Genomic DNA, 16,560 nt, shown 5'->3' on the forward strand with positions numbered 1-16,560 from the left:
TGGAAGCTGAAGAGGAAACGCTTGACAAAACAGGGGCAAGTTTAGCTAACACTCTACTCTTCATTTGCCACCTGACGTGCTATAGCTAACGTTAGCTTGCTAGCTACAGTATGATTTAAAAAAGTAATGTTAAAACACGAACTTAACCTTAAATTCTGTGTTTAACAAGTGTCCGAAACACCTGACAATTGAGGAAAATATTAATACCCAAATTAAAAAGGTTTTTATATTGTGTCCAATAAAACGTTATTGACGGCTCGTGACATGAAGGTGGATTTTAAAAGTGTTGCTTTCAAATGTTCCCCGTAATTTTTGGAATGTTGGGGTTCCTCTCAAAAATGTAATTTGGTAACTTTATAGAATCAAGATATTTTAAAGACTCAATATATTTTACAGACTCGATTCATACAATCTTAAAATCTATTTAATACTGAACACTGTGAGCCAAAGTATTGGATCGTTCACAAAACGCATTTAAACCATGTGTGTGAGGTCAACTGCAGAGTTCTCTGACAGCACTAGAACGCATCATGATCTTTTTTGTCCTTACGCGTTTTCTTTGCAATTTTGGAGTTCGTGCATTGAAGTGTTTGACTTTTAACTTAAAGCTGAACAAATAAACAAGCATATAACACTTTTGGTCTACCGTGTCCTTTTGAAACTGACATCGTTTCAAATTAACAAACGCGAATATTGATCATTTTGTCACATCTGGGTTCCCGTAGATGCGGAAGTAGTGTTTCACAACCACCAGGGCCCCGGCGTGACATTCACCGGGTTATTAGAGTTGGGGGTTGTGTAAAAGGAAGCCCGAGACCACCCTGTGCCCGACCAAGGAGTTGTCAGAATGAGAGTCCTAAATACGGGCCTGTCTTTGGCAAAAACGCACCTTTTGGCACCAGGAAGCGTCACTCTTACAAAGGTAACATTAAGTAACATGAGGTATCTGCAGTTGTACGGATTTGACATCAAACCTCAGTCGAGCTGCTCTGGCATGAGTCGACTGCATTTCCCAATCGGTAAACAGACAGAAGGGGTTTGAGTATCGATGTCTCCCTGTTTCATCTCCACAGGTGCTCATCAACAGCTGTCGGACATGCTCCTCCGGTGTCTTTCCCAACGAGAGGATCCGCAACATCGGGATCTCAGCTCACATCGACTCGGGGAAGACCACCCTGACCGAGCGCGTCCTCTATTACACCGGCAGGATAGCAGAGATTCACGAGGTGAGCGCTGGGACCGTGCTGGTTTGTTTATCAGTGGAGACCGTCAGGTGAGGTTTTACATGTGTACAGTGTCCAGCTTTCATGAGCTGTTTTCCCTCCCCTGCGGCGTGTAGGTGAAGGGGAAGGACGGTGTGGGAGCCACTATGGACTCCATGGAGCTGGAGAGACAGAGGGGCATCACCATCCAGTCAGCTGCTACATACACCATGTGGAAGAATCACAACATCAACATCATTGACACGCCAGGTGCTAAAATTTGTGCTTGCTCTGTTGTCCCTTGGGAACAAAATGTTGCCTATGGGCCCTATTGACCTCCTGTTTGTCATTTTGATAGTTACATATGGGTAAGAAAGACATCAAAATTTTGCGGGAAAGCTGCATGAATGTGCAGCTGCAGTTAAATGCACAAACCCAAACCCTAACACTCATTTTCTCTCAACTGTTCATTGTTAAATAATAGCAGAAACATGCCACAAAAACACTTTCAAAAGCTATATAATTTTTCCTAATGTCACTGTCCCTGTCGGTCCTCCAGGTCACGTGGACTTCACCATCGAAGTGGAGCGAGCGCTGCGTGTGTTGGATGGGGCCGTGCTGGTTCTGTGTGCGGTTGGAGGAGTCCAGTGTCAGACCATGACCGTGAACAGGCAGATGAAACGCTACAATGTCCCCTTCCTCACCTTCATCAACAAGCTGGACCGCATGGGCGCCAACCCCAACCGAGCCCTGCAGCAGATGAGGTGGAGTACGCTCACAGTGTACACACACACACGCCAAAGTACTCCTGAGCAGTCACACATAGAGCGGGGTGATTAAATGTGTGTGACCACCGGTGATGGTAGATGATATTTAATTAGACAGGAGCCTGGATTCAAGCTCATGCAGCTGTGTTTGTACAAACAGTAACGGACTGAACCTCCTTATGTCTCCTTGACGCTGCTTTCTTTGGTTGACATGAAATTATCACTCCACAATGTTCTGAGCAGTCTTCCTCACTGTATTTCTGTTCATTCATAGACTTTTTCTTTGTCTTCTTCAGAACCAAACTGAACCACAACGCAGCCTTTGTGAGCATCCCCATTGGCCTGGAGGCGAACATGCGCGGCATCATTGACCTCGTGGAGGAGCGGAGCATGTACTTCGAAGGACCTTTTGGGTGAGGGGTTCCCACTGTGGCAGCTTGACCACGAAGAGATGTTATAGAATAAATCTGTTGTTTTTATATGTACTTTAATTGACAACCTAGTAAGTTTTAATCACTTTGTGTTGATTTTGCTGACTCTTTAACAGCAAGAATACTTATTTTTTTTACTATAAGTGAGATAAAGACAGATTGGTGCCGGTAGAATCAAAAGACCTGCAGCTGTCAAATAACAAGTGTTAATATCTTTGCCTGTTTCATAACTCCTTTTCCTCGACACCATGAAGCTGATTGAAACGGTTTCTTGCTCCCTGCAGTCAAATGGTCCGCCATGATGAGATCCCGGCAGAGTTTCGTGCTGAGGCTGCAGACCGGAGGCAGGAACTGGTGGAGTGTGTGGCTAACACTGATGAAGTCCTCGGAGAGATGTTCTTGGAGGAAAAGATTCCAACTAACGCCGACCTGAAGGTTTGTGTCCTTCAAAGAGGGAGAACGTGTGTGAAATGTGACTCTCTCCCTGTTGAAGACTATGACTTGTAGTTGATTCATCATTAGTTTTATATATAAATAACTTTCACAATAATTTCTTCACTTTGTGTATTTAGTAAACTAGACTAAAGGCATGCTAGCGGCGCTGTGTTTGTACTTTGGCACAGCAGTGCTTGAAGCTAAATGCTAACATCAGCATGCCAACATGCTCACAAAGGTAACGCTAGCATGCTTATGTGCTGTACAAGAGTATTGCAGGATTGTACATAGCATTCTGTGTAGCAGTGTATTCTTGTGTAAACAGTGCAGACAGTAGTCGAACATTATTGCACAATGAGTGTGTAAGTCCAGGTTAAGTAGCAACAGTCAGGGTTAACAGTGAAAGAGACACAGCAGCAGCAGCAGCAGCAGAAGTAGACAGCAGATAACAGAAATAAACAAAGATGTTTTCCTTTGTCCCTGTACAAATATGCATCCTGTGCCCTACACTAAAAATCAGAAGCAAGAATAAATTAGAAGCCAAGCTGAGTTGACTCAGAGCTCTCATCTGTGCAGCCATCTCACTATGCACCTATGAAAGCACCGGACTGCTTTCACCCTCCAGTTGTTCAATTTGGACATGAACAATGCTGAAGAAATTGTCACTCAGTCTCTCGTGACTTCTTTCCCCTCCAGGCTGCGATCCGCAGGGCGACTGTGCAGCGTTACTTCACTCCAGTGCTGGTGGGCACAGCATTGAAGAACAAGGGCGTCCAGCCTCTACTGGACGCTGTCCTGGATTACCTGCCGAATCCCACTGAGGTCACCAACTATGCTCTCCTCAATGACGAGTGAGTGCAGACCAGGGTTGTCAGTTTGCATGCAGAGTAGCAGTATATGAACATTTTCAGTTAATTTTTGTTTTAATTGCACTAATGTCACTGTGTCAGAGACGCCAGTCAAACATCAAAGATTCAGATGGACCCAACAAGAGACTCTGCAAACTCCTACGTTGGTCTGGCCTTCAAACTGGAGGTAAGATAACGATTTTTTTTTTTAGCTTTTTTTATCTCAGTCTTGCTGAATAGGAAAGTTTCAATCTGTCGTGCTTTGTTGTTACCCGTGGTATTTTTTTCATTAACAGGCAGGGAGGTTTGGCCAGCTGACGTATGTGCGGGTGTACCAGGGTTGCCTGAAGAAGGGGGAATACATCTACAACACGCGCACGGGCAAGAAAGTCCGTGTTCAGAGGCTCGTGCGTCTCCACGCTGACCAGATGGAGGTGAGAACAAGCCAGCATGCGTCAGCAGGCCGTCAAAGGTCACACTTTTCCATCTGTGGTTTGCAGTTCAAACATCAGAGGAGCATGACTGGTCAAAAAGGTTTGCTTCCTCTTTTGGCACCAGTCAAGTGTGTAGATAACAACCACATCCTGTGCGACACATGTTTTCTTCCTTCTTGCATCAAAACAAGACATGAAACTGTTTAATATTCATTAGAAATAAGACATTTGGATCAACTCGTCCTCCCTGTGCCGTTTCAGGATGTGGACGAGGTCTATGCAGGAGACATTTGTGCCCTGTTTGGGATCGACTGTGCCAGCGGAGACACTTTCACATCCAAGACCAGCGCTAACCTCTCCATGGTGAGTAAATGTTTTCACCTGTGCAAGAACAAGAAACCTGCTCATTTTACGACATTTTCAAAAACAATAATACATTTTATTTGTATCGTATTCTGACTGTTTTCTGGGCATTGTCTTACTTTTAATGTTGTCAACTACTCTAAGTTTAAACTTCCTCTTAAATGTCAGGGTAATTAGTCATTAGGAACATCCCTACATCCATCCATCAGTGAGTCAGTATGAGAGGGTGGATTGAGTGGCAGCAGTAATGGATTTGGTACAGATGTAGAGTTGGGTGTCGTCGGCGTAACAGTGAAAAATTTAGGAAATTATTCTACTTTTCCTTCTTTACTCCAAGATACAAGGAGAATCCTGTGTTCATGTGTTATCATTTTGTCCCACAGGAGTCTATTCACGTCCCAGAGCCTGTCATTTCCATGTCAATAAAGCCGATCAACAAGGTAAAAAATACTTTCATTTACACACGATGTATACTGTTCTGTACAAGTCCAGATCCAGACCTTGAATTGCATCTATTAACTCTTCTCTCCTGTTGTTAACCTTCTTCTGACTAGAATGACATGGACAAATTCTCCAAAGGTATTAACCGTTTCACCAGGGAAGACCCCACGTTCAGAGTGCATTTCGACACAGAGAACAAAGAAACCATCATCTCAGGCATGGGCGAGCTGCATCTCGAAATCTACTCGCAGGTACCCCGTCAGAGGATGTTCGCCATGTTTAACGCAAGATGTCGTTTAATGAGGATCGTTTATATACAGTTATTTTGTTTTTATTTTGTGGAGGTTTGAAGCCATCAGACTCTCTGTAATACTTGGTGTTTAGTGTTCTGTGCCAAAATATGTCAAGGTAAAAACTAAAGTCTCTGTCATCACTGTCTGTGTATGTCTGCGGATCATTGTAACTTGATAAGTCAGAGAGATGTCACTGAACCACAAACCAAATGCTACGGGGCGTCATTGCTGTTGGAGTGAGATATAGACATGATCTCTCTAAACCTCAGACAGAATGAGACCAAATGTGTTTGTCTCTGCATAAAAAAAGGAAGTGTCTCCTTAAAGCTAACATGTCTGACCTGTTTTTTTTATCTTTTGTGTTATTTTCCAGAGAATGGAGAGGGAATACAACTGTCCCTGTGTGATGGGAAAGCCCAAAGTGTCTTTCAGAGAGACGATCAGCAGTCCTGTGTCGTAAGTGCTGATCCCCAGACACACACACATACTGAGGCAATCATTTGTATAAACAGTTTATTTTGGCTAAAATACAACAGCAACCAAAAGTACTACATAAGTAGCACAATATCATCATCATCATCATCATTATTATGATGGATTCATGTTGTGCTGCACGCATCGGCAGCAAATCTTGGCTTCGTGCTTGCAGCAGCATCATAACATGTTAGTGCTCTGAGAGCTGAATACAAGAGGTGAGCATCAACATGCTGTTTTGGTTGTGATGGCAGTGTGTCCAGTGTCAGCAGCAGTCTAATTTGTGTTGATGGGTTTTTCACAATCGTGGCAGTGTGGCAGCTGTTCCATGTGCAGCACTTTAACCCCCTCTGCAGGAGACCAGGTGAACAGCAGCTTCCAGTGAATGATTTCCTGTAAAGAAATGGCACAGCTTGTTTTATTGACACCAGGCCTCAGGTAGTAAAACTGCACCTCACATGGTGCATATTGGCATGTCCCTCTCAACTAACAGGCCAGTTCACTGTAAGATGCCAGTATGCTGATATTATTAGCTGTTTTAGCAACTGGTTACTCTCATTAATCACTTTAGTTATATAAAGGAACTATGGACAGCCGAATGGTGTAAATTAGTTTTCTTTTCTGATTCAAATCAAATTATGAAATAAGGATTTTGTCTCTTTTTTGTCACATTAGTGAAAAAGAAATTTTAAAACAAAAGCATTTGACATAAATTGTGGTCGTCATCTGTCATTTTACAGATGAATTACTCGTGTGATGGTGAAAATAACTGACCTTTTCATTTAAACAGTTTATCATTATAAGCGGTTACCTGGGACACCATCTCATGGAGCAGTACGTGATAGTCGAACTTCAGCTGGTCGTTCTCAGTTGGCTGCAGCAGACAAGGGAAAAATAAGCCAAATGATAGAAACAACAGGTTTCATTCTCTCATCCGCTTCACTTCCCAGCAGAATACTGAATCAGCCTTTTAAGCAAAACCTGCATTGTATGCCTGAAAAGGGTCTATGACCGAAAACTTGTGACTGCATGAAATAGATGGAGCAGACTCTAACGTGCCGAAGCTTTTGGTCTGCAGTGTACACAGTCTGCAACTGAATGTGGACCATGCACTGCAGCCGGTGCTGTAAAGTTCATTTGGATTAACAAGCAGACCCAAAAACAGTTAAGACCACCTACCAGCTGTGTGATGTTGGCCACCTGAGCCATGTTGTACAGAGTGTTTTCATTGGATTCGTTTAGCATGACGAAGCTGGAGGCCACAGTTCCCAGGTGCCAGAGGGGCTTCATGTCGGGCTCAATGTGACCGTAGCTATCTGAAGGTCAGAGTGTCAGTGAGTTAGTAAGAAGGAAGTTCATGTTCATGACACATATATCTTATTGTGTAAACATGTGGTGTATACTCATAGTGTATTACACTGTCAGGGTTAATGATGTGATGTTACTATTAAGAAAAACACTGAGTTCACTCAAAAACCACAACCTGGAACAATGTTGAAATCTCAAACTGCCGATGTTGTGCAAGATCTGACTTTACATGTTCACTGGGACAAACAGTACGTACGGTTTGTTTTATTGAACATACCGGGTAGATTTTGTGCTCGCAGCAGGCTTTGGTTTGTCTTGCACTGTTGGTAAAAAGCCTCTTCTTGAGCTTTAGTGTCGATTTTAAGGAGCTCCTCGCATGAGGCCTGGACCTGGGCTGAGCGCTGCTGATCTCCCATCGCAAAGAAAACCTCTGCAGAGCATTTCGCTGTCATCTGGATGAATTTTAAGAAAGGTTTACAAAGAAGCAAACAGAAGCGGAATGAAGTGCAGGGAGTACACAGAGCGGAGGCGTAGTCCAGACGCTGCCCTGGCAGCCAGTCTGTCGAGGTTGCACCACACTGCCTCCTTTTATAAAACCTGGTCTGACCTGCTCAATGTGCAGCCAGAGATTATTCAGCTGCACACTTTAAACAAAACTTTAAATAACTTTCCACAAGAACAATGGAAATACAGTGCCAGTAACTCTTGAAATGTTGCCACCAGTTCAACATCAATCATCTCTAGTCTTCAAAGACACTCCTCAAAGTTTTCCATTAGATGTGTAGTTTTTAGTCTATATTTAGGGTGCTGTTTACCATTTACACAGGGATACCTGACTCATTTACAGTTTATGTAGAGCAGTAGAAAGTGGAAATTGTGCGATAAATAATCACATCTTACATTGCCGATCATCTCCTGCACTGAGATCTCCAGCTGATACTTTCTCCCAGGGTCTGCCACATCCTTTAAAAGGAGAGAGATAACCTCAGTTGAAAGTAGTTACAACTCCTACGTCTGTAAACTAAACTGTGACAGTTAACAGACCTCTGCGTTTCCACTGTGGACCCTCTGCAGTCCAAACAGCCTGTATGGGGAGCCGTAGAGGGTGTTGAGGTAGTGCTGGACCACTTTGGCCGCCCTCTGAGCGGGGTAGTGATTGGGGTTCAGCTCTCCAGTGGCCATCACATCCTCTTCAGCCTCCTCTTCCTCTAATACTTCGTGCTGTTAACCCAGAGACAGAATGAGAGAGGGAATCATGAAAAGAATGAACAGGGATGGGCGTCGAACCCCTGACGGACTTTGACCCTCAGATGTCAGCAGCTTTTTCCATGGGTTGGTTTTCTACATAAGAAAGAGAGGAGAACAGCCTCTGAGCAGAGAGGAAAGGAAAGCAGACTTGTTGAAGTCTGGGAGAAATTCAGGGTGAAGAGGTGTGCAGCTGGTAAATGTGACGAGCAGCAAAGGAAATAAGGGGTCTGATCTTGCCTGTAACTGCAATGCCGCAACTCCCTGTGTGTTAACTTGGCAGGTGATCTATCCGATGTTCAGTCTCAGCTGCTCCTCATGCAAATAAAAACCCACTTCCTGCTTCTTGTGACACCAGAGCTCTTTGAGGACGGCCCTCTTTTTTTAAAGAGACAGAGCTCTTTCTTGTTTCCTCTCCTCTCTGTTGATCAGCTTTACATAACACAGTAAATCCTTAAACCTAATGGATGGATCAGTCACATTTGGTGCTGCTGTTTCAGCTTGAGATTTAATCTGTTTTGGCACTAATACATTTCTTTGATCGCCAAAACTGATGATATCTGGTATTTTTTTGGCCATATAATCCAATACTAGTACTTTAACTGAAAAAGCCAGTCAGACTTCAAAAACACTGTTCACTTAAGACTTCATCGGTCAATTTTAAAATCTAATTAATTGCTGAAATATGCTCAAATAGAGTGGTTGAAGATGGTTCAAACTGTGGATATTTTGTCCCACTTTCTGCAGGTTTGACTTCACTCATAAGAAGCAGACCGGCGGATCGGGCCAGTACGGTAAAGTTGTGGGAGTCCTCGAGCCTCTGGAGCCAGAGAATTGCACCAAGCTGGAGTTTGAAGACCAGACTATTGGAACCAACATCCCGAAGCAGTTTGTACCGGCTGTTGAAAGGGTGTGTTTTCTGACTTTAATGCACTGCAGCTGTATAAATGTGAAATATCTTAAAACTGATAGAATTTCCTTGCTGTGTGCTCGATCATGCTGCAGGGCTACAGGGAGGCCTGTGAGAAGGGACCCCTGACTGGGCACAAGATCTCAGGGGTCAGATTCCTCCTGGAAGACGGAGCGCATCACATGGTGGATTCCAATGAGATCTCCTTCATCCGTGCAGGAGAGGGCGCTCTAAAACAAGGTGAGCGCCACCTTAGGTCTGACTTTCATTTCACTCTGCGCTGGTTTCACCTCTGTCCTGAGTGTACTTTAATGCTGGTTTCTCCTCAGCTATGGAAAAGGCCAACGTGAACATCCTGGAGCCAATCATGTCTGTGGAAATCGTAGCACCTCAGGAGTTTCAGGGAGCAGTGATTGCTGGTGTAAACCGTCGACACGGTGTTATCACAGGACAGGACGGAGCTGAGGGATACTTCACTCTGTACGCTGATGTGAGTACAGTTTCCACAGTATCCATAGAGACTTAAACACAGTATGTCCTCCTTATCTTTCACCACCATTTGTATTTGACTAATTTCAGCCTGTTTCTCCCAACAGGTTCCACTAAACGACATGTTCGGCTACGCCACAGAGCTGCGCTCCTGCACTGAAGTAAGTTCAACCTCAAACCATAGAGGACAGTGTCCTCTGTGTAGCCTCAGAGGTGAAACTTGGGGCAAATCACTGTCTGAGAGATGATTCTCCCATGATACTTTCTAAACTGAGAAACTAACATCATCTGTCTTTGTGTACTCAGGGAAAAGGGGAGTACACCATGGACTACAGCAGATACCAGCCCTGCCTGCCAGGCGTGCAAGAGGAGCTCGTCCACAAATACTTAGAGGCCACGGGGCAGCTGCCTGCGAGGAAGAACAAGTGGAAGAGCTGAAAAGTGTCCCATCTACCCAGCTGTGTACTACTGGACTTGACATCACCACCGTCCCTCATTTTTCTGCCCGTCATCCATCGTTACTCAACAATAAGGCTTCAATGTGCGCAGCCTCGCAAAATTTTGACATTTTACTTTTGTTTTGTAATTCAAGCTATTTTTCCTCCCCCATGTTTGACCCCTGCAGGAAACATATTTATTACCTTGATTTTAGCACCAGATGGTGGTTGGTAATGAAAGCTGAGTGATTCGACTTAAGCTTAAAATGTTTTTTGTACTATGTACAGAACGGTCCTGATGTAATAATGATTGCAACAAAGATATATGTGTGTCTTTTAAAGTGTAGCGAATCATTTACCTCTCATCTTACAAACACTTGATTCATGGAAACCCACATTTTTCTTGGGCAGCTGATTTCACACACCGGCAGAAAACACCGTAATTACACAGCAGAGCCACTGGATCTCGCTCCTGTCTCACCTGTCCAAAGATCTCTGCATCCTCCACCGTCTCTGGGACGCTGTTAGGATGAGCCCACATGTCCACTGAGTCCGCCTCGGGTCTGATCGTCACATTGGGGCTCCCAGTTATCCCAGTTAACACAGCCAGAACAACGATAATCCTCACACACATTGCAGTATGCCGTTTAAGACAGATGGCAGAGAAAAGGAAAAGGCCACCTCTGTGAAGGAGTGCAGGCAGGAAAATGAGCCTCCTGTCAGTGTGGACTTAAGCAGCAGCAGAGGAGGGAGGGGGAGGAAGCAGAGAAGACACTGTCCAGATCCTGCTGTCTTCCTGTTTATTTTTTTGTCCTCTTAACTAAACAAACTGCTCCACTGTATCTGGCTCTGCTCTTCGTGTGCTCTCACTTAAGCTGTCAGTCCCTGAATGTTTCAGCAGCCTCACAAGAAGAACTGATTCGTTTAGGAACAGTTATCCCATTAGAGCTGCTGCTCATGGAGCAGCTGTGATTAATATGTGTGCTTGACGCGTTGCAGCCTCGCCAGCTAGATGAAATGTAGCAGAGCAGGAGCAAATTACCCATGTCCTGGCAGTTTGGATTGGTCAGAACCCAAGATCTACACCGTTTAAGGCTGAGGGAGAGTTATGTAACATCAGGAGGGCAGCTAGAAGAGTAGGTCCTCACAACAAAATACACAGGAAATACTCCCACTTTCTCAGTATCTGCTTTGTAAAATCATCATCACAGACCGACGTAATGATAAGAAAGAGAGGTTCTTTCTGCTCTGCTGTGAAAGCTTGAATCTGCCTTTGTGCACAGAACACAGATTTACGAGTGGAGAGGTGTAATTTTCCTGAAGGTGTAAAGGTCATTCTTGAATGTGGAAAGCTTTGTCAACTTATTCTGCTCATTTAGCCTGAACACTTTGGCTGAGGTACCTTCATAAATGATGAAAGGGGAAGGTTCTCGAAACAGCTGATGATGAAATTAACGATTTTCTTTTTGGCTAAAGCGTGTGGGATACACCTTCAGGTTTTATAAAGCAGTGTCAGACTCTGATGTTGGAAAAAAAAAAAAAAATCCTTGAACTCTCAGTCAAATTTACTGAGAGAGAAAATTTGAGGATCAGGAAAACTTTAATTGTGCTCTACAAACTCAGAAGTGACAAATGATCAACACCCAAACAGGAAGTGAACACACTGAACGGAACAGGTTTCCATCGTCGTTACTGTGTCACACTGTGTTGCAGTTAATGTACCGAAATCAATTGAATAACACTTTAAAAACTGCATTACCCATAATCACTCTCATCAGTAGTGTGTGCAATATTCTATAATACGCTGGTTCCCAACCTGGGCATCCTGCACAAAGCTTCCTGATTTAAGGGGTGTGAGAAACATTTTTCATTATTTTAAATATGCGGTCGGCCTGTATCTCAGCATTTCACTCAGTTCTGCTGAAAGCTCCACAGAGCCTTCACTCTCTGCTGAACAGCCTCATCCCACATTAGAAAAGTACACTGTTAAAAAACAAAGCGCTAATAGAACAATGGCCAAGCCTCAGGGAGGAGAAAACACCATATTTGTTGAAAAAGAAGCCCATAATGTGTGTATGATTGTTTAAAAAAAAAAAAATGCAGACAGAAAATATCAGGACTACTCATCTCTGATGCAACATTTACAGGAAATAATCCAAAATCACTCGTTTTCCACAATCTTCCTGCAGTTATTATGTCCATTCGGCTAAATTGTGTAGTTTCTTCGTTATTCTGCATTGAAAATAATATGAAACATCCATAAAATATGTCACTTTGTCAGGGGTCATCACTTTACTCAATGATAGAAAAGGGGCTGGGAACCACTGCTTTTATACATGATGGATTTAGACTCGCTGGCCACTTTATTAGGCACCCCTGCATACTCTCATGCAATCCAATACAACAGCTCTGTCACAAATTCCACCTTTGCGATCTTTGTAATGTTGAGGTTCTGGTGACATGAATGGTGAATGGTGAAATGTGCACATTCACCTGTAGTTTGTAATGTAATGCAGCTCAGTAAAACAACACCATCGCCGACTATGACCTCCGTGTTAATGAAATTAACTCCTCTATGACAGTGTCAACCAAAAGTGAACATTCAATGCACTATAAAAGTGGACCTGATAGCAGAACAGTTGTGTTGGACTGCATTAGATTGTGCAGGTGTACCTAATTAAGTGGCCACTGAGTGTATATGGAAAACAATCACTAGAAGACACTTTGACTGTATTAAAACCCACATTTAACACACAGAGCACACCTCAGGCAGCCTGCTCCTCTTTCTCCTCTTCTTCACCTCATGGAAACCTTGTCTCCTTGAACACCTCCGACCTCTCTCAGACATGTGGTTCTGCTGGCTTTTACACTCATCGTCGTGGTTTCCCAGCTGCACATTTCGAGGCAGATTATCAATAAGTTCGTAGAGGGTGAAGATGCAGAAGCAGATCTCGTCGTAGGCTGTCTTGGTGCCGCACTCAAACAGGCAGGCGAAGGCCACGGCAGGTGGTGCGCCAGGTGAGGGGGGCAACTCCAGATAGGCGAGGTCAGAGTAGGCGCTGGGGCCCTCGTAGATCACCCAGGGGCCGCGCCAGCTGTCTGGATCGCGGGGAAATAGGCTGAGGAACACACCCAGATCCTTGCGTGCGGTGGTCCATGTAGGGTGGGAATATACCACCCAGGTGGGAGTGAGGAAATCTGGAGCCTTATGATAGGCTGAAACATGAGTGATGTTTGGAGAGGGAGAGTTGGTGTGATTTGAGAAGTTCATGCAGGTTGTCCAGTGTCTGCAGCGATGCATAGGTTGGTGTAAGTGATGGTTAAGAGAATGACATAAATGTAAGGGGGCAGGAAATCCCACAGTGCTGCCATGACAACCATTTCGAGGCTCCACCAGCCGCTGCACCAGTTGCCCCTCCTGGAACACCGCCCCATCATCCAGACTGAGGGCCTGCACCCTGTATCCGAGGGGGCTGCGCGCATTGCAGTACAACACATTGGTCCCATCCTCCTCGTCCACGGACACCATCTGACACTCCACGCTCTCTGGCCCAGGCACCGCCTCCCCGAAACGCCAGCTTTGCCCGTGGGTGTCACTGTGAAAGCAGAAGGCGTGGGGGGTGGTCTGGCACAGCTGCCCGAAGCACTCCTTGCAGTCGATGTGGTAAGCGTAGGCAGGAATCAGCAGACGGCCGGACTTGAGCTGGATTCCGTGGCCCGGGCCGAGAGCGAAGGTGGCCCATTCTGGAAGGACAGAGAAGAAGGTGAGGCACGGATGATGTTTAGTGGCACAAACGAAACTAAACAGTAAAATGGAATTAAAATAAGGGGTCAAGACACTGAAAAGCATACAGAAATAGATTACTTAATTGAAAACATAAATTAGTAAATACATTTAAAAACACATGCATTAATATATAAAATGGCAAATTAAATGGGCATTTTCTGAATTAACTAAGGCCTACATTTATTTTCAATGTTATTTTGGGGCTCAAAATCAATGCAGCAGCACCAGAGATATCTCTTAATTGATTCCATGCAATCTTGCTTGTCAAAGCCCAGTGCCTACATTACCCATAATGCAATTTTGGAGATTCTGGTGTGCGCTAGTAGAGGCGAGATGTGGCCTCATCTCTGCTGGCCATGAGCAGAGATGAGGAGTGTCTACAGAAGTCTGATAAGCGTATTTGTTGTGTACAAAATTCTAATCTTCAACCAAGGCTGCCTCGAGTGACATCACTCGAGGCAATTTATCAATTTACCAGGCTTTCTACAACTTTTTTCACATATGCAGCAGTATTCCCACCAAAATTAGCATTCCCCTTTGTAATATCAGAAATAAGAGTCAGAGTAACACAATGAAAGTGTGTTTCTCCCTCACCTTTGATAGTGTCTCCTATGACCCTCTTGGTCAGGTCGGTGACAGGACTCCAGGTGTCTCCAGCGTCAGTGCTGCAGATGTAACAGAGGCGGGTCACATTCTTACCCGTCACCAGCTGATAGGACTCTGAGGTGTGGCCAAGAACTGCGATGAAGAACAGGAAGAGAGTACCTGTGAACTCATCGTACACCGGACAAGGGTTCATAGACCGGTGGCCCGGCAGGAAGGCAGTGCCCAGGACACGCATGTCCTCCCACTGGAAAGAGGAAGAGGGAGATTAGAAAGGAAGAGTCTAGAAGATGTGTGAAGAATACTACATTATATCTGAACATATAAGAGACATGTTAGTTCAAGAAGATGACAAACACAAAGCAAAGGTAAACTGGCTACTTGTGGGAGTACGTTTAAGTCAGTAACTTTTTTGCTTAATACTGCTTTTACTTAGGTAAAATAGCAAATTCTACAGGGCGACAGAGTTCAGACCCAGTGACTAACACTGACCTCCACATAGTTCCTATAGAACGTGCCTCTCCTCATGACCAGCAGGTGAGCCTGAGAGTCTGACGGGCTGAGTCTCTCCTCACAGAAGGCCAGGAAGGATCTGGAGCGGGACAGGTACAGCAGTGCTGGGACTCTGTACGTCACTCCGTTTGGCTCCTTGTGGAAAAGCACCGTCCTCGCTGGGAAGTACGGCGACCTCATGCTCTCTGCGCTCTGAATCCTTCAAGGGGACTCCAGATCTGTGAAGGAGAATCAGAATCAGACGACTGTTGTAACCATTTCCCCCCCAAATGCCTCCTGATAGTGAATTTGTTTTCCTGTCCTGGCTCTAAATATGTTGGGAACCTGTTTCTCTTTGGGCCCTCTGCAGTCCACCTGTTGCTCAGAGGTATCTTTGTCTCCTTGTGCCCTTTCAGGCTGAACCATTGTACAGCATTTATAATAAGTTGTAATGCAGTAAGTTGATTTATATGTACACGATATGCATTCATACACATCAGTGTACAATATATACAGCCTGCCTAGATACTGTAGAGTATCTGGAGTACATATAGTGTGGATTATATGTACATGCTATTGCACAATTTGCTAGTTACTTCAACCATTGCAACAGTGTTGCACACTTCCTTCTACCAGTTAAGGGTGACCCTGTTCAAGTTGTTACACACCATGTTCAGTAGGAAGATACGATCAATTTTTTTATTTTCAGTGCTTTTTACTGCAAGACAATTAAAGCAACAAACACTTTTCAATTCAAGCATAATGTCCTAAATATGAATCTAACTCTAAAATATGTCATGTACCTTACTTATGCTTTAACAAGAGGAAGAAGAAGCTTACACAAATGGAACAAGCATCCTCTCACTGCCATTGGGAGGAGTTGTGACAAACTGTCAGAGCATCACATTTAACACACGTCCATCTACTTTATGAAACCTTCCGATATATTTGCATTATGATGAGTAAGTAGCATCTAATTCACAGGTCGGGAGCAGAAAAGAGTAAATGACTGCAGAGTACTTACATTCAAAGTGCTCTTTGGGAACTGCTGCTTCTTTGTGACGATATACAGTATGTGTCAGCAATTGAAAGCTGGGTTGACAGTGTGATGTGCGTGTGTTCAGTGTGTGTAGTTAGTTTGTGTGTGTTTTCGGGTGAGAATCTGAAAGCTGTGGCCTCTGCGCTCAGTTCCCTATTCAGTGAGGCAGTATGGCACGCTGTTCACTGACCCAGAAATGGACCACACTCATCAGATCTACAGCTTTGGATGAATCAGCGGAGAGCAGCCATTGTGGAAATGCAGGCCGGGGGGGCTGCTGAACAATGATTTGATGATCGGCCTCCTCTGTGTCCTGTGCACTTTTCTTTTTCATTTTCTGCAGATTGTGAATACAAGCCAATGCTCCTACCATTGGCTTGTATTTCATACTTGTTCTGTAAGGTACATTGTAGTACTTACATGGGACATAATGTGCAGCAATGAAACAGTACGTGCTACATTATGGACATTTGAACTGACCATATGCACTTACCTGTACCTGAGATTTGATGTTGTGCATACACATCTATATGGAACAGCTCATATTATGTACTTTAACAAT

At 44.3% G+C, this 16,560-nt stretch overlaps 3 protein-coding genes across 3 annotated transcripts; 1 reads left to right on the forward strand and 2 right to left on the reverse strand.

Annotated features, from left to right (window-relative positions):
* The first annotated feature begins 727 nt into the window (after window positions 1–727).
* On the forward strand, window positions 728–10,418 carry gfm1 (G elongation factor, mitochondrial 1). The gene is made up of 18 exons (XM_070970385.1): window positions 728–922; window positions 1,074–1,226; window positions 1,340–1,472; window positions 1,762–1,966; window positions 2,266–2,382; window positions 2,685–2,835; window positions 3,532–3,686; window positions 3,786–3,870; window positions 3,980–4,117; window positions 4,379–4,480; window positions 4,864–4,920; window positions 5,035–5,172; window positions 5,588–5,670; window positions 8,989–9,151; window positions 9,247–9,391; window positions 9,481–9,641; window positions 9,748–9,801; window positions 9,947–10,418. The coding sequence occupies exons 1-18, from the start codon at window positions 848–850 to the stop codon at window positions 10,076–10,078; spliced, it is 2,247 nt and encodes a 748-aa protein (XP_070826486.1). The 5' UTR covers window positions 728–847; the 3' UTR covers window positions 10,079–10,418.
* On the reverse strand, window positions 5,712–10,803 carry lxn (latexin). Its single transcript, XM_070970386.1, has 7 exons — window positions 10,559–10,803; window positions 8,041–8,217; window positions 7,897–7,959; window positions 7,274–7,448; window positions 6,868–7,004; window positions 6,500–6,562; window positions 5,712–6,081 (listed from the first exon to the last, which is right to left on the reverse strand). The coding sequence occupies exons 1-7, from the start codon at window positions 10,709–10,711 to the stop codon at window positions 5,965–5,967; spliced, it is 885 nt and encodes a 294-aa protein (XP_070826487.1). The 5' UTR covers window positions 10,712–10,803; the 3' UTR covers window positions 5,712–5,964.
* Window positions 10,804–12,823: 2,020 nt separating this feature from the next.
* neu4 (sialidase 4) lies at window positions 12,824–15,160 on the reverse strand. The gene is made up of 4 exons (XM_070969668.1): window positions 14,960–15,160; window positions 14,459–14,714; window positions 13,413–13,821; window positions 12,824–13,352 (listed from the first exon to the last, which is right to left on the reverse strand). Exons 1-4 carry the CDS (start codon window positions 15,158–15,160, stop codon window positions 12,824–12,826), a joined length of 1,395 nt encoding a protein of 464 aa, XP_070825769.1.
* Between the last annotated feature and the right edge of the window lie 1,400 nt (window positions 15,161–16,560).

The sequence above is a fragment of the Chaetodon trifascialis genome, chromosome 9, assembly GCF_039877785.1.
Source record: "Chaetodon trifascialis isolate fChaTrf1 chromosome 9, fChaTrf1.hap1, whole genome shotgun sequence".
Lineage (NCBI taxonomy): Eukaryota > Metazoa > Chordata > Actinopteri > Chaetodontiformes > Chaetodontidae > Chaetodon > Chaetodon trifascialis.

Coding starts and splice junctions, on each gene's coding strand:
- gfm1 (XM_070970385.1), top strand. CDS start 848: ATGAGAGTCCTAAATACGGGCCTGTCTTTGGCAAAAACGCACCTTTTG. Junction 4,921..5,034: donor CAATAAAGCCGATCAACAAG/GTAAAAAATACT, acceptor TCTTCTGACTAG/AATGACATGGACAAATTCTC. Junction 5,671..8,988: donor ACGATCAGCAGTCCTGTGTC/GTAAGTGCTGAT, acceptor CACTTTCTGCAG/GTTTGACTTCACTCATAAGA.
- lxn (XM_070970386.1), bottom strand. CDS start 10,711: ATGTGTGTGAGGATTATCGTTGTTCTGGCTGTGTTAACTGGGATAACT. Junction 8,218..10,558: donor ATGCAGAGATCTTTGGACAG/GTGAGACAGGAG, acceptor CTGGGTTAACAG/CACGAAGTATTAGAGGAAGA. Junction 7,960..8,040: donor TCCACAGTGGAAACGCAGAG/GTCTGTTAACTG, acceptor CTCCTTTTAAAG/GATGTGGCAGACCCTGGGAG.
- neu4 (XM_070969668.1), bottom strand. CDS start 15,160: ATGAGGTCGCCGTACTTCCCAGCGAGGACGGTGCTTTTCCACAAGGAG. Junction 14,715..14,959: donor TCTATAGGAACTATGTGGAG/GTCAGTGTTAGT, acceptor TCCTCTTTCCAG/TGGGAGGACATGCGTGTCCT. Junction 13,822..14,458: donor CATAGGAGACACTATCAAAG/GTGAGGGAGAAA, acceptor CTGTCCTTCCAG/AATGGGCCACCTTCGCTCTC.